Source organism: Cicer arietinum, chromosome 7 (assembly GCF_000331145.2).
Source record: "Cicer arietinum cultivar CDC Frontier isolate Library 1 chromosome 7, Cicar.CDCFrontier_v2.0, whole genome shotgun sequence".
In the NCBI taxonomy this organism is placed as follows: Eukaryota; Viridiplantae; Streptophyta; class Magnoliopsida; order Fabales; family Fabaceae; genus Cicer; species Cicer arietinum.
Genome location: NC_021166.2, coordinates 1,220,120 through 1,235,715, shown reverse-complemented (window position 1 = coordinate 1,235,715; position 15,596 = coordinate 1,220,120). Strand labels below are relative to the sequence as shown.

Genomic DNA, 15,596 nt, shown 5'->3' with positions numbered 1-15,596 from the left:
CGCAGGATACCGTGGTGGTTGAGTTGATACCTCGTGATGATGAAGATGCGGTGGATTTGGATATGAAGGTTGTTAAGAGAAGGGAACCACTCAGGGCTATTACATTGGCTAAGGCTGTTGTATCTGGTCAACAGAGTGATGGTACTGGTGTTTTGACACGATTGTTGCGCTCTGATTTGGTTTCTTCGACGCCGGATGTTGAAGATGGTGTTCCTGGCGGTAGCGGTGGTGCCGGCGGTCACCATTGGACGAGTCTTTCTGTGCTCAGTATTTGTGGCTGTGGCTTGACGGTGAGCTTTATTTTATCGTTAATCAATTCAATGCGAGTTCTAGTTTTTATGTTCCTTTTATTGTAACCTCATTCTTCTTTAATTTAATTTTTCTTTGATTGCGGTAGTTTCTTCAGGTATGATTTTCTGTAATTAATGAATTTCAATCTGTTCGAGTTCAATTTTGCAACACATTAACATAAAGTAGTTTTATTATCCATAAGGTCTAGTTAAACTTACAATATCCATGTTGCTAGGCTGAACATTGACTAGAATCGAATATGGGATCTCTAGTTTGTGTGGGTGAGTTTACTGGTAGTGCTTGTCATTTTGTCATTAGACCCAAAAAAATAAACTAGGTTTTATTTTATCTTTTTCATTCGAATATCACTATATGACTATTGGCAAATAATTTTGTAAATCTGCTGGCTGTTGATTGATATGTATAATTTCCAAAATTGAATGAAGGAATTAGTTAGTGCGGTTTTGTTTATTCTCTGCTTTATTTAAGTAACATGAAATATTCGTGTTGTATTATTGTGTTTGCTTGCCTGTTATCTCCTTCATGATGCTCTAGAAGCGCAATGATTTTATAATTTAGCCGCAGAAGTCAAACACGAATGAGTTGGATCAGGGATGTTTTTAACACTGTATTTATGTACAGGTATTTCCAGTAGAGCTTACACAATTACCGCAGATTGAAAAACTTTATCTAAATAACAATAAGCTGGCTGTTTTGCCACCCGAGCTTGGTGAGCTAAGAAGCTTAAGAGTGCTCAGAGTTGACAACAACCTGCTTGTCTCTGTACCGGGTAAGCTTCTCGTTGTCTGGATTACTACCATGCAAGGATAATAGTAAATCCGGTGTTTTCATGTGTGCCTAATAGAAGTGGAAAGATTATCATCTCCTCTTCTAAGTGCACTGAGTAAACATAAACCAACAGCCTTAGTAATTAGCAGTGTTAGGTTACAACCGTTACATGGCGCAAGCAACCTAAAACTATTGCATTGGGTAAGGGAAGTTATGGGCCCCACTTAATGCAGCAATGCATTAAAAATGATCTTATGGTTTCCAGGAGCACATCCAATGTCCAGCCCTGTAGTATTTACCATTGAGATATTTCCTGAAGTATTTCAGGTTTTAAGATTAGTGTTTCTAGCTTTTATCTAATTTTTATTTTTTGAGCAGTTGAACTGAGACAGTGTGTGGAGTTGGTGGAGTTGTCTTTGGAACACAACAGGCTTGTTAGGCCTCTTCTTGACTTCAGGTTTTTGGGTTAGATGATTTTGTGTGAAATTGTTTGGACTTCATGTATTCTTCTGGTCTTACTGTTACCATGTATGATAGGGCTATGGCTGAACTACGTGTTCTTAGGCTATTTGGAAATCCTCTTGAGTTTCTTCCAGAAATTTTGCCCCTGCACAAACTTCGTCACCTTTCTCTTGCAAATATTAGGATTGTCGCAGATGAAAATTTGAGATCAGTAAATGTGCAAATAGAGGTAGCATTTTGCAAACTAACTAGACTATTTTCTGATCTTAAAACATATTAAATATGCAAGTAAACATACTTTTTCGGGTCATTGCAGATGGAAAACAATTCTTATTTTGGTGCATCTAGGCATAAACTTAGTGCCGCCTTCTCTCTTATATTCCGTTTTTCTTCTTGTCATCACCCTTTACTAGCATCTGCTCTAGGAAAGATTATGCAAGACCAAGGAAATAGAGTATTTGTTGGTAAAGATGAGAATGCAGTGCGGCAGCTCATAAGTATGATAAGCAGTGACAACTGTCATGTGGTATGTTTTAATGGGTGTAGAGATCACCGGGTTTTTAATTTATTCTGCTGCTATATCTGGTCATTGTGATTATTGTTGATATTTTGCAGGTTGAACAAGCCTGCTCTGCTCTTTCAGCCCTTGCCTCTGATGATTCTGTCGCACTGCAGCTGATGAAAGCAGATATCATGCAACCAATTGGAATAGTTCTGAAATCTGCAGGTCGGGAAGAGATTATATCTGTTTTGCAAGTTGTGGTTAAGTTGGCTTTCACATCTGATACTGTTGCTGTGAAGATGTTGACCAAGGATGTTTTGAAATCCTTGAAAAACTTATGTGCCTATAAAGATCCGGAGGCAAGTTAGTTTCTTTTCGTCATACTGATTTCATACAATCTGTTTGGTTTGATAAAACATTTGTTTTCAATTTTAAATTAGAAAACTTCCATATTTTCACTTTGTTTTCTGTTTTCAAAGATATGTACCGGAATCAGTGAATTTTTATAAAAAAATTGCTTCATGTACAAATCTTGGAAAACAAATAACAAAGCAAAAACAAAGTGGTATTTTTGTAATTAAGAGAGAAAAAAAAATGAAAACACTAAACAATTTCTGAAATCAAACAAACCCCTTACATTGTACAAGATTTTAGTTTTAAAGGTTTATTCAATAGGTGCAAAGGCTAGCTCTTTTAGCTGTTGGGAATTTGGCCTTTTGTCTGGAGAATCGCCGCATACTTGTTACTTCTGAGAGCTTGCGAGAACTTCTCTTACGCCTGGCTGCTGCAACTGAACCACGTGTTTACAAAGCTGCAGCACGTGCTTTGGCAATTCTTGGTTTGCCTCTGGATATAAAATTTATCTATGTTTTTCAGGATGTTTTATTCTGATTTTTGAATGGGGTAATTCATTCTTGCTTTTGTTGTAGGAGAAAATGAAAACTTGAGGCGTGCAATAAGAGGGAGACAAGTTGCAAAGCAAGGGCTTCGCATACTCTCAATGGATGGAGGTGGGATGAAAGGTCTGGCAACCGTGCAAATGTTAAAGGAAATTGAAAAGGGAACTGGAAAACGAATACATGAGTTGTTTGATTTAATATGTGGTACATCAACGGGTGGCATGCTAGCTGTTGCCCTTGGGATGAAGCTAATGACTTTAGAAGAATGTGAAGATATATACAAGAATCTTGGTGAGGATGTTTCTTGAAAATGGCACAGTTATAATTTTAAATTTTATGGACTTGCTAATATGCCCTGCCATTCTTGATAAACTAATTCAATTTTTAATCAGGGAAGCTTGTTTTTGCTGAGCCTGTTCCCAAGGACAACGAAGCTGCAACTTGGAGAGAAAAGTTAGATCAACTTTATAAGAGTTCATCACAAAGTTTTAGAGTTGTTGTTCACGGATCAAAAGTATGCACTTCGTTCGTTTACATTTTTGTTGTTGATAAATTTCCTTTATGCTTGTTTGTATTGTCAATTTTTATCACCCCCCTTCTCTCTCTCTGTCACACACACACATATGGAGAACATATCTAGTGAAAAACATGCTCTCGGGATAGGAATTAATGTTGACCAGCTACCATAAATGAATAATCAATATTAAATTTTAAGCAAAACTAATCTCAATCATTCATGTCAATGGTCCAGATTAGCTCCTCTACTCTCTCACTTGATAGGCTTCTTGTGTTAATGATATTTGGAACAATCATTTTAGAAATTGAGCGGAAATAAGACAAATTTTATGTTGAAGACAGTATATTAGAATGTTGAAGTTGTGGGATTTTAGAGAAAATAAAGAGAGAAAATAATAAGAGTTTGAATATTATTGATAATAGCTTTATGCGATCTTTTTTACAAAAGACTCAATACTAATACTAATCTCTATTTATAGAGAAACATAAACTTAATCCTAAATCAATAACAAATTATAATAATAATTCTAAGATATCTTTATGATTATAAATTGATCCTATGAAATAACTCAAGATACTATAATATAATATAAGAAACATTATAAGATATTTTTTTAATATTCTAACACTCCCCCTCAAGCTAAAGCTTACTAAGCTTTAGCTTGTTACAACAAAAACAATGTATTGCTCTGCAAAATAATAAAAAAAGATGGAAAGACAATTCAGGGATGCAGGTAAAGTCAGAGAGTATTGCTATAAATATCACCTAGCGAGATATCTGGAATAATCATCAGCATGAGATAAATTCATGGCAAGCAATTGAGCAATGTGAGGCGTGCTCACTTGGAAGCTTCAAACCAATACTATCGCAAACTCAAAATGTTTAAATTTGAATTTGCTTCAAGGAGATAGGCGTGTTTTAGGGAGAGAAAGGCAAGCCAGTACATTTGGGACCAATTGCCAAGGTAACGTGAATCATGAAAATAAAAGACACCATCAGAATGACCTTGAATGGAAAAAAAAGTCATCACTAGTATGATTCTTTTGTGGAAAAGGGACACCACCGAAATGATCGTCGGTGGGAATATAAGCCACCGTTATAATCTATTAGTAAGAACTAAATTGCATGACAAACATCGAAGAAGAAGCAACGCGACTTTAACGAAACGAAATCATGATCGATCAACAGAGTGAGAAAATGCGTCCAAAACAAGACAGATAACGGCTGTTTGAACAAGGACGCGTATTTTCGTTGATCAAAATTGAAAAATAAGGACAAATCTGGAACTTTCGGAGAGAGAATAATCGTGCACCAAGAAAGTAAAAAGGAAGCCCAAAAAGTAAGGGCAATTTGTCCCTTCCTTCTGATACTTCAATCTTTAGTTTGTCCACTACACTAATGAAACTGTGGATGTAACACCAATGAAGAAAAATTTCTCATCAAGTACCAAAACAAGACCGTTTACAACATCTTTAAGTTTAGGAATCCAATCGCAAGCTTTCAAACCCAAACCCGGCGAGGCTTTCAGATATGGACCAGCTTGAGGAAATCTCTCATATTTCTTCAACCACTTTGCTAAATAGCGAATCAAATTCAACAACTCCATGCCGTTCAACTTATTTAATGCAGGGGATAACGTCACATTGTTGATGTTTGATGACACTATCAAATAATGCAAACAAAGTTCAGGTGCAGAAAAACCATCATACGCTATCATAAACAAAATAGAAGTCTCCTTTGCAACAATCGAATTCTTCAGCTTGAGGTTGCTATCACTTGCTTTCTCCATGGCCACATTGCTTGGTTCTCTCACTCCTTCTTTACAGATACCATAGAGTTATAAGCCTCTTTTGACGGAGAAAGAAAATACCTCAAAATGGTGAATATTTCTGATGAACCAAGATCAAAAGCATGCTTACAACACAAACGGATCAAGTCATATCTCTTTTTTCCCACTAACCTTGTAATGAGGCTTGGGTAACAAGAATTCACAATAACACCATTAACAATCAAAGCCTCAACTAATTCCCATAACCACAAAAAAAAAACACCCATCCAAAACCAAGCTAGCAACATCTTTACCCATAAAAAATTCAAGTTTGGAAATCAAACCTTACAATAACCACTACCACCAGATGAATCAATCTCAACGGAAACCCAATTTGGTCTCTAATGTTTTCAAAATAGGAAAATAAACTACCAATAAACTCATCCTTTTCCAAATTATCGGTACTCTTGACCTTTGTTTTAAGCTCTGTGAGAAACTTTTTGTTAATCTCAATTATTTGAGTATCAATTTGTGAAATTTTCCATCCAATAAGGGGTTTAACGGGGAATGACGAAGATTCATCTTGAAGTTCATACTTCAAATTAGGGAAAATAAGATATGAAATTGAGGACAACTGGATAGTCAGAAGGTAATTCAAGTGATTTGAATTGGTGTAAGCATTTTTTATGAGTTCCAGTAAAGTCGTGATTGAAATTTGTTTGGAGTTCCTCAGTGCTTATGGCAGCCTTCCTTTCTGCGATGACTAACTCCGGCAGTGTTTCCCGGCAAGTTGAGTTTAGTCGACTCTAACCTTTTTCTGATACTAGGGAAAAGCGGCAATGCGTGAATCTGACGTGCGGTGGACGGTAAGGCGCGTATGGGCGCGTGCAGTGGCTTTCGGCTACGTGCTTTTAGGTGTGGGCCGATCTATAATAGGCGAAGTTGATGGAGTGGCCGTTTGTCTGAAAAATCGCCGGAAACAATGGCAGTGACGACGACAGTAGCGAATTGAACTGAAAACGAGTGAAATCGATGTCAGAATGCGTCACGGCAGTGGTTTGAAAAAGGAATGATTAAGTTGGAAAAGAGAAACTATGATTATATTCTCAAACTGTTGGGATCTCGGAAGCGAAACAATGACAAAATTGTTCAAGGAGGATCGAAATAGTCTTTAATACCATGTTGAAGTTGTGGGATTTTAGAGAAAATGAGGAGATAAAATAATAAGGGTTTAGATATTATTAATAATAACTTTATGCCATATTTTTTACAAAAGACTCAATACTAATATCTATTTATAGAGAAACATAGGCTCAATCCTAAGTCAGGAACAAATCATAATAATAATGAGAGATATTCTAAGATATCTCTATGATTATAAATTGATCCTATGAAATAACTCCTCTAATATAATATAAAAAATATTATAAGATATTTTTTAATATTCTAACATAGAAGCTAAGCTGAAGATAAAAAGAAAAGAACATTTTGGTCACTGGTGAGAGTGTCGACATGAGGTTTGGTATGAGATTCTTATTGAGGATTTTCTCTTGCTCAAAGATGTAGAGCTCCATATGTTTTGTCCTAGCATGAAACACTCGATTTTTACTTTTAACTCAGTTAATACTAATCAAGGACTGCACGTCTGCACCCGCAAAATCTATGCAAGCAGTGCTGACCAAGATATTAGGTTTGGTATATGCACATGTTTTGGAATGCGAAGATTCACCTCTCCTACGTGTAGGTTCATGCTCACCACGCACTGCCGTCGGGGAAATGGTGACTTCGAAGCACCCACTAAGACAAGTACATGATCCAGATGCGGACTTGCAGACATAAGGATCTCACCCCCAATACGTGTCGGAGAAGACAATAATAGATATGGAAGACCTTCAAGTATAGTTCTAGATGATTATGGTGGGAAACCAATCACCAATAGACACGAGTGTGTCAATGATAGCTTTGCTCCGCGCAAGATATTCATATATGGCACGATAATCTTTTATGATATATTCATATATGCAACTGGCTGAGACTTTGTTGTGGTCTATGTAATAGTCCGACTCTTACCGTTATCGGCACTGCAGTTCAATTGGTAGTGGGAATAAGAAGGCGGTACTTATCCCCTAAATACCGGGTTCGACTCCCACGGAAGGCAAAAACTCGCTATTTTCTATGGAGAGAAAAGGGGAGGTGAGAAGCGTGAGTAACGCTGCCAATAACAGTAAGGGCTGGGAGGTACCGGGTTCGACTCCCATGGAAGGCAAAAACTCGTTATTTCCTATTGAGAGGAAAGAGGGGGTGAGAAGGTTGTGAGTAACACTGTCGGTAACAGTTAGGGCTGGAGTGTTACAGTCTACACATGAGAGAAATTATGGATTTATTACCAGGCTTTCTAGGAATGGATACAATGAACCACCGGCATTAATATGGATTCTGATAGAAAAGAAAGAAGCCATGTGAAGAGCATTGAATTATGCTTCTGTTGGGGAGTCCGAATGAGCGCGGCAGCAGCAACGAACTAAACGTCCAGGAATCCTAAGAGACCTTTACACTACATCTCAACCCAATACCTTAAGGCAATGGGTATATGGGTCACCTCTCCTATGTATTCAACATTTCCTCCATTCCTAGTCAATATGAGACTAACCACTCACACTTGAATTCCGACATCTTCCATTCGGAGATTCAGGGTTGATGTTTCCAAGATCACAATCTACTTCAGTCAAGAATCATGGAGGAATCAAGTGACTTACGACATAATTATGAAGTATGTAATCTCTGATGAAACCTTCATAAGGAAGCTTCGATATACCATAGTAGATGTTGATCATAAGAGAAAATGAAAGAAACTAATGGAAAGTGAAAGCTGTATCTAAATTGCATTTATGTGAATGTGTTACAAAAGTTCTACTTATAGAAGACTAGTCAGTTTGAATTAGTTAAACTGAACTTACTAACTAAGAGTGATAAGGTGATTTGATGGAGGGACATAAGGGTTGGAGACACATGGAGGTCATAAGTTTAACTCCCACAACTAATATTTGTCATTTAAAAAGAAAAAGAACTGACTAATGACTATAACAGAATTCAACCATGACAGTGCTTATTATAGAAGCAGCGAAGCTGCTGCGCGAGCTAGATAGCTATTAACAAAGTGCATAATATATTTATTCTTTTCTCTAAAGCTATTAGCTATTTGGACAGCTATATCTATCATCTATGTATTTCTATGCCCTAAAAAAAGTATTTTGACTTATTGTCTTGCAGCACAGTGCAGATCAGTTTGAGAGGCTGTTGAAGGAAATGTGTGCTGATGAAGATGGGGATTTATTAATAGATTCTGCTGTGAAAAATGTTCCCAAAGTTTTTGTAGTATCAACCTTAGTGAGCATGATGCCAGCACAACCTTTTATATTTCGCAACTATCAGGTATGGATCTAATATTGTGTTGGTCTTTATACTGGCTATTAAGTTACACTCGTTCATGGTTGTTAATATAATAATTATTTCTTATCTTGAATTCTCTGCCCCACTCACCCTCTCTGCTTTTACCATATACAAATGCAGTACCCTGCTGGAACACCGGAGGTGGCTCTTGCAACATCAGATAGTTCAGGGATCGCTGTCTTAACATCACCTATGAGTGCACAAGTGGGCTATAAGCGCAGTGCATTCATTGGGAGTTGTAAGCACCAAGTGTGGCAGGCTATTAGAGCATCGTCTGCTGCTCCATATTATCTTGATGATTTCTCTGATGGTACTGATGGCTCTGCTGTTATTTGCATTGAGTTGCCTGTATTTAAGTTTTTGTTATTTCCATTTCTGTATTGTTTTTGACATGTATCTCTTCATCCTTCAATGTCCCTAAGATATCCACCGCTGGCAAGATGGAGCAATAGTCGCAAATAATCCTACAATTTTTGCCGTAAGAGAAGCACAGCTTCTGTGGCCTGACACAAAAATTGATTGTCTGGTTTCGATAGGATGCGGTTCTGTTCCAACTAGGGTAACTAATCTTCTTTGTTTTATATATGTAATAATATTCTTGCATTTGGAAAAGAAAATCGAGGATCTTGGTAATTATTCCAGTGTCACACTTGCTTCTACATTTGCGTAAACATGAAAATTAGAAAGAGTTTTATTATTAAATTTTATTTTGAGAGACATGTCATTGACTATTAAAGTTCTTGAGTTACTAATTTTATTATTGTACATTCATACTGTTGTAGATACGAAAAGGTGGTTGGCGGTATATGGATACTGGACAGGTCTTGGTTGAGAGTGCATGCTCTGTTGATAGGGTGGAGGAAGCGTTAAGTACATTGCTACCTATGCTTCCTGAGATACACTATTTTCGTTTCAATCCAGGTATCCTGTTTGTGTTTTGGAGTATGGGAATGTAATAATCTTCCTTTTCCTTCATCTAATATTTGAATCAATTTTCAGAAGTTTCCTATTCTCTTTCAATTTTAACTTCATTTTTTTCTCTGTTTAATGAAGAATTCAAAAGAACTTTATTCTCAGTAAGTGTTCTTTGTGTTTTTCCAAACAGTTGATGAACGCTGTGATATGGAACTTGATGAGACAGATCCAACTATCTGGCTAAAGATGGAATCTGCAGTTGAAGAATATACACAACAGAATCATCTGGCATTTGAGAATGCGTGTGAGAGATTGCTTCTTCCTTTCCAGCATGAGGAGAAGTGGTCAGAGAATCTGAAAGCTAAATTACCCAAGACAAATGAGTCAATTGAGGGTATTGTGGATCATATGTTGTTTATGACGTAAATTTCACTCTCATTGACCCCCGCTAAATGTTGAGTTGTTTTTATTGTTTTATCAGGTGCGAATGGCCCAACTTTAGGGTGGAGGCGTAATGTACTACTTGTTGAAGCTTCACATAATCCAGATTCTGGGAGATTGGTCCACCATGCTCGAACACTTGAGTCATTTTGTGCTCGTAATGGCATACGCCTATCCCTCATGCAAGGTTTGTCTGGGATTGTAAAGACATTCCCATCATCTACATTCCCAACTCCATTTGCGTCACCTCTGTTTACAGGAAGCTTCCCTTCAAGTCCACTTGTGTATAGTCCTGATATTGGTCAAAGAATTGGACGAATTGATCTGGTCCCCCCTTTAAGTTTAGATGGCCAACTGGGAAAAACAGTTGCATCACCTCCGTTGTCTCCTCGAGGGCTTAGGCAGTTCTCTTTGCCTGTCAAAGCATTGCATGAGAAATTGCAGAATTCTCCACAAGTGGGTGTTATCCATTTGGCTCTTCAAGCTGACACTGATGGCTTAATTGTTAGGTATTTGCTACTATGTTTTATGAATCCCTGTTCATGGTAACCAGTTCATTTTTCTACATGCGAACGGAATCCTGATCATGCTGCCCTTTTATTTAGTTGGCACAATGATGTATTTGTGGTGGCTGAACCTGGAGAGCTCGCTGAGAAGTTTCTACAAAATGTAAAATTCAGTTTGTTGTCAACAATGAGGAGCCATCGCAGAAAGGGCGCATCTCTCCTGGCCAGTATTTCTACCATTTCTGATTTAGTTGCCTTTAAACCTTATTTCCAAATCGGAGGCATTGTTCACCGATATCTAGGCCGTCAAACCCTGGTATATCTCCGTCCTCTTGTGCTTCTTTGTAAGGTTTTGAAATCAAATTAACGTATGCATTAGAAACTTGAGCTGGATATATCTTATGTAGGTAATGGAAGATAATCAAGAAATTGGTTCGTATATGTTTCGCAGGACTGTCCCCTCTATGCACATATCCTCCGAAGATGTACGATGGATGGTATGTGCTTTGCTCCCACATTAATTTTCTAATTGTCCTCTAGATGTGCATTTTGACGGAGTATCATTTAAACTATTATTAGGGCACTCTTATTGGCTTTTTATGCAGCATTCTCTTTCATCATTCTGATCTTGAGGTTTATGATATAAAAATGCTAGTCCCTTGATTATGCCTGGCCTTTTATGGTTGAATATACTGGGAACCTCCTCCATATTATCCGAGTATGATTTTACTGTTATGATAGCTTTGGCTAATTTTTAAAGCATCTGGACTGTGTGGGTACTGTAAGCCTGTAAGGATCATCTACAGCCATCATTTTGGCAATTATGGTGTTTGTTTATGTTAATAAAATCTTTTGTGATACTCCCTCTAGACTAAATTATAAACAAAAATGACTATGTTCACACTTATGAATGAAGGATGATAATTAAGTGCATTTAGTTATCTTGATTTCATGTAAAAAAGGAAATACATTTACTAGCCTATGCCTTTATAATGGTTATCTTCTCACAACATTAATGAATTAATGTAAGGGTATTTTTTTAATACGAACATTTAATGTGGATAGATTAGTTGTCATTCGTTTATATTTGAATTCGACAAATCAAAACACTTTTTTGATTATAGTGAGTCCGGAGTCGGTAGTTTTCTAGAAACAAGCTTTGCTTTGAAGAATGTGAGAGATGTATACAGTTTTCAATTAGGTAGTTTACTTTTTCTGCAGTTATAAATCTGTACAGCAGTGCTGTGCAGAGGTAATACCAGCACGTCTTTTATTAGCATTAAGCCTAGACTTCTGTAATTGCAACATCAGCATAACCGCTTCTGTAGTTAGTTAGAAGAGGGTGTATGATAACACCTCACTTAGTGCAGGATAATGCTAATATAAAGTCTCAATCACTGCATGTCCCTTTGTAACGGAATTCTTTCATATAATATACAAAAGATGAAATCACTTTTATCTACTTTTTTGCATTTCTAAAAAATAAGAATGACAGTATCCCAATAATAGCTTGGCATAGCTTCCTAATGTCAGATGAGAATCATGCTTTCCTTTTTATGTTTTCAATTTACGATGAACTGGAGTTTGTGTTGTATGATGTCTTTGTTCTCCAGTACAACCCCCATTTTCCCTGATGTAGGAGGTATACGGGAGAGAAATTGCTAGTCATTTGGAGCTTTAGATCCTCTGTCATATACGTGAAAATGTTCTGACTCATTTCTATATTTTTCCTTTTATTGGTATCTTGAATAAAATCTAGGTTGGAGCTTGGAGAGATAGGATAATTCTATGCACAGGGACGTATGGACCTACTCTTGCTCTTATCAAGGCCTTTCTAGATTCTGGCGCCAAAGCTGTTATATGTCCTTCAAATGAACCCCCTGAGTCTCAGTTGACTACCTTTGACGGTTGCAATGAGTTAAATTTGATGGAAAACGGGAAGTTTGAAATTGGAGAGGATGAAGCAGATGACGAAAACATACCTGCAAGTCCAGTAAGTGACTGGGAAGACAGTGACCCTGAGAAAAATGGTGACTGCACTTCTATTTGGGACGATGATGAAGAGGAACTGTCACAATTTATTTGTCAGTTGTATGATTCATTATTTAGGGAGGGTGCTAGTGTTAATGTTGCATTGCAACATGCCTCTTATCGAAGAATGGGATATGTGTGCCATCTCCCTGGCTTACAATAATTTGTTCTCTCAATCTTTCAAAATAATAATTAAAAAAACGAAAACAAAGAATGAGAGTCTCTGAGAGTATATAAAGTTATAGAGTCGATAACAAATTTTGAGGCTTATACATGTGCATTGTCATTTGTATACTATATCCCTTTGTAACTTTATTTCTTCCCTTGTGCCTATGTGACTAATACATTTTTATTTAGTTTAGAAGAAATCATTTAAAAGTAGTTTTTTTTACCAATTGTAAAAGTCAGTTACATTCTTAATTAGAAGAGAACTAAATTTCAAACTTATGAAATCAAAATATTGGGAGGGTCAATTTTAAATTTGCTCTAAATGTTTCCGTTACAATATTCTCCATCATTTACTATACCATAGTTTGGTCTCAATATTTCATTGGCATCACACCTGAAGTTCATTTCCTCTGTAAGTACGAGGCAAGTTATTACTGAAACTTGTAACATATTCTGACTTGGCAGATCTTCCTTCCAAAGTCTAATGCTGAAATCAAGAAGAAAAAGTAAGAAAAACTTGACCAATTAATCCTTGTCAGAAGACAAAGATTATGCTGCTTTTCCACGGGAATCATGAGTTCATTCATGAATGCATAATGGTTGGTTGTTGAAAATAATAGTAATCAATATTCAATAGTGACATAAAATATTATAAAATCTTTAAATTTAACAACCTGAGATGGTCTAAGGAAAGGAACTAGCCTTTCACTTGTAGGGACCGAAGATTCAAATTCTCACTGGAATACCAACATTTAGCTTGACTGCCTCAAACAAGAAAGCATCAAATGTGAAGATGAAGATACATGGAGAACCTAAAAAATAGTGTGTTCAATTTTGGTTTATTGATTGTTTGTGCTTTATTTCACACTTAATCAGTTAATCAGATCAGTGGGTGATTGACTGTGTACGTATTGAATTTCGTAGATAAATTGTTATTTGTGAGAATTATATTCCATTATTAGACACTTATTGAACGACATAATTATTTTTTTTTTATAGTATACCTTAATTTTTGAAGAATTGTATTGATATCTCAATTTTGTTAATTGAACATACTAAAATTTTATATTTGTATTTCTAAAATAAATAGTTAGTTTGCCACCAATGTGAGACTCTGATAAGGGATGTAGCATACTACGAGCCGCCACCACCACCACCAAATGTAAGAATCTTGGTATTAGAGTTTTTTAATTTTAGAATCTAATTTTTAGATTCGAATCTAATCTCTAAAAATATTGAGACGGCTCTTAAAATGTACATGAGACTTTTTTTTTTCTCTTCAAAACAATGCATCATTTCATTTCAAACATAATTAATTATCAACTATAATTTTAAAAGTCAAAGAGAATCATGCAATACAAAAATTATCAGCAAGACAGCAAATCAATAGGACCCCCTTACCCAAAAAGCACACAATTAAGGTCTAAGATCAACCTCTTTTCTTTGGCCAAGGCATGAAAGGTCGAAATTAACTTTGAATCAACAGGGTTAATAAAAACTAAAAAAGCTAACCATTGAGTTCGAGTCAAGCACCCTTGGAAATTTAAAATTTGTTACTATAACAATTATCAAACAAGATAATATGAAGTTGGTTTTGTGGCTAACTTCCAGTTGGAGAGGAAAGTGATAAAACTGTTAGAGGGTAGAGTGATAAGAAAATTGCTATTTTAATCTTCATTTTGAACAAAATACTATCAATATTATTTCCTAACATAATTCATTAAAAAAAATGTCGATAAAGTTGATTCGGTGGTTTATGAAATAAAGAGAAGCATTTGATAGATAAACTAGTTTGGATCGAGTCTCTTACAATACTAACAACCACTGACACATGCATAAAATAAATATAGTATATCTATCTCTTACGTATGAATATTTCTAAAATGTCTTTTTTTTTATGATCAATGTGACGAACTCTAATTTTTCATCTCTTAAAACACATAAGTGATAGTTTTAATTATGAATATATTTATAAAATATATCTAATAATTTGAAATGAGATCAATATCTAAATCTTTTTTTCTTAAAAGAGAGTTATATATAAGACGAGAATTAGTAATTACTAGTAACCTTTTTCAGTAAAAAAAAAATAGATAAATTTAAGGGTGCAGAGTGACTGACTTGTATACATATATAATAGTAAGCTATAATTAATATAATCCATTCGAACTCAAATATAACCCAGAAAACAAGCCAATGTTTGGTGGACTCAAATATAGACAAATTCTAATTAAATTCACCATAATTATTGTTAATATTCCAAATATATTCTTTAATTAATGTTTTTTATGGAATCAATTTTAATAGAAAATTATATCCAGAAAAATGCTACTTTTTTTTGGTACAACAGAAAAAAAAGTTAATACTTTGGTAAATTTATATTTTTCAGTACATAAAAAATTAAATAGAATTAATTAACACTTTTAAATTTTAATTAATGTGTAATTAGTTAATTTTGTTTGTATATGAAGGAAAATTATTAGTATGGGAAGTCAAAAGGAAACAAGCAAGATTCCATTGCAGACACTAGTAGGGAACATGATAAAAGTTAAGTAAAAAATATTGGATCAAGGGAATTGAACCCGACGTGAATCGAACACGCAACCTTCTGATCTGGAGTCAGACGCGCTACCATTGCGCCACGGATCCTGTTGATGTTTGTTACAGTTAAATATTCTATATATTATCACTTACAAAGTTATTTGTTATGCAATAGTTTTAAACCCTGTGGCAGCATACAAATTCTTTATTCATAAAAGCATGCAAATTCTAAAACTTTCTTTGTTCTTGTATAAAAGTGAAGTGAATTTTAAATATAATGATTCTTCGTCAAATAAATACTATATATAATTTCGTC

The 15,596-nt window shown here is 35.6% G+C and overlaps 1 protein-coding gene, 1 non-coding gene and 1 pseudogene across 2 annotated transcripts in view; 1 reads left to right on the top strand and 2 right to left on the bottom strand.

The window, feature by feature from the left end:
- Positions 1–12,904, top strand: part of LOC101504100 (phospholipase A I) — a 13,557-nt gene extending 653 nt beyond the window's left edge. Inside the window, exons 2-19 of the mRNA XM_073370992.1 lie at positions 1–290; positions 934–1,081; positions 1,459–1,537; positions 1,618–1,771; positions 1,859–2,068; positions 2,158–2,403; positions 2,720–2,882; positions 2,974–3,234; positions 3,336–3,457; positions 8,499–8,660; positions 8,799–8,988; positions 9,101–9,237; positions 9,461–9,599; positions 9,784–9,987; positions 10,075–10,543; positions 10,640–10,856; positions 10,948–11,037; positions 12,300–12,904. The exon at positions 1–290 is cut by the window's left edge and continues 5 nt beyond it. Coding sequence (XP_073227093.1) covers positions 1–290; positions 934–1,081; positions 1,459–1,537; positions 1,618–1,771; positions 1,859–2,068; positions 2,158–2,403; positions 2,720–2,882; positions 2,974–3,234; positions 3,336–3,457; positions 8,499–8,660; positions 8,799–8,988; positions 9,101–9,237; positions 9,461–9,599; positions 9,784–9,987; positions 10,075–10,543; positions 10,640–10,856; positions 10,948–11,037; positions 12,300–12,734 — 3,716 coding nt within the window. The 3' untranslated portion in view covers positions 12,735–12,904. The remainder of the gene's footprint in view (positions 291–933; positions 1,082–1,458; positions 1,538–1,617; positions 1,772–1,858; positions 2,069–2,157; positions 2,404–2,719; positions 2,883–2,973; positions 3,235–3,335; positions 3,458–8,498; positions 8,661–8,798; positions 8,989–9,100; positions 9,238–9,460; positions 9,600–9,783; positions 9,988–10,074; positions 10,544–10,639; positions 10,857–10,947; positions 11,038–12,299) is intronic.
- On the bottom strand, positions 4,856–8,046 carry LOC140921067 (uncharacterized; annotated as a pseudogene).
- A 2,412-nt stretch (positions 12,905–15,316) lies between the features above and the next one.
- Positions 15,317–15,388, bottom strand: TRNAW-CCA (transfer RNA tryptophan (anticodon CCA)). Its single transcript has one exon. It is a non-coding gene; the product is annotated as a tRNA-Trp (tRNA).
- Positions 15,389–15,596: the final 208 nt, after the last annotated feature.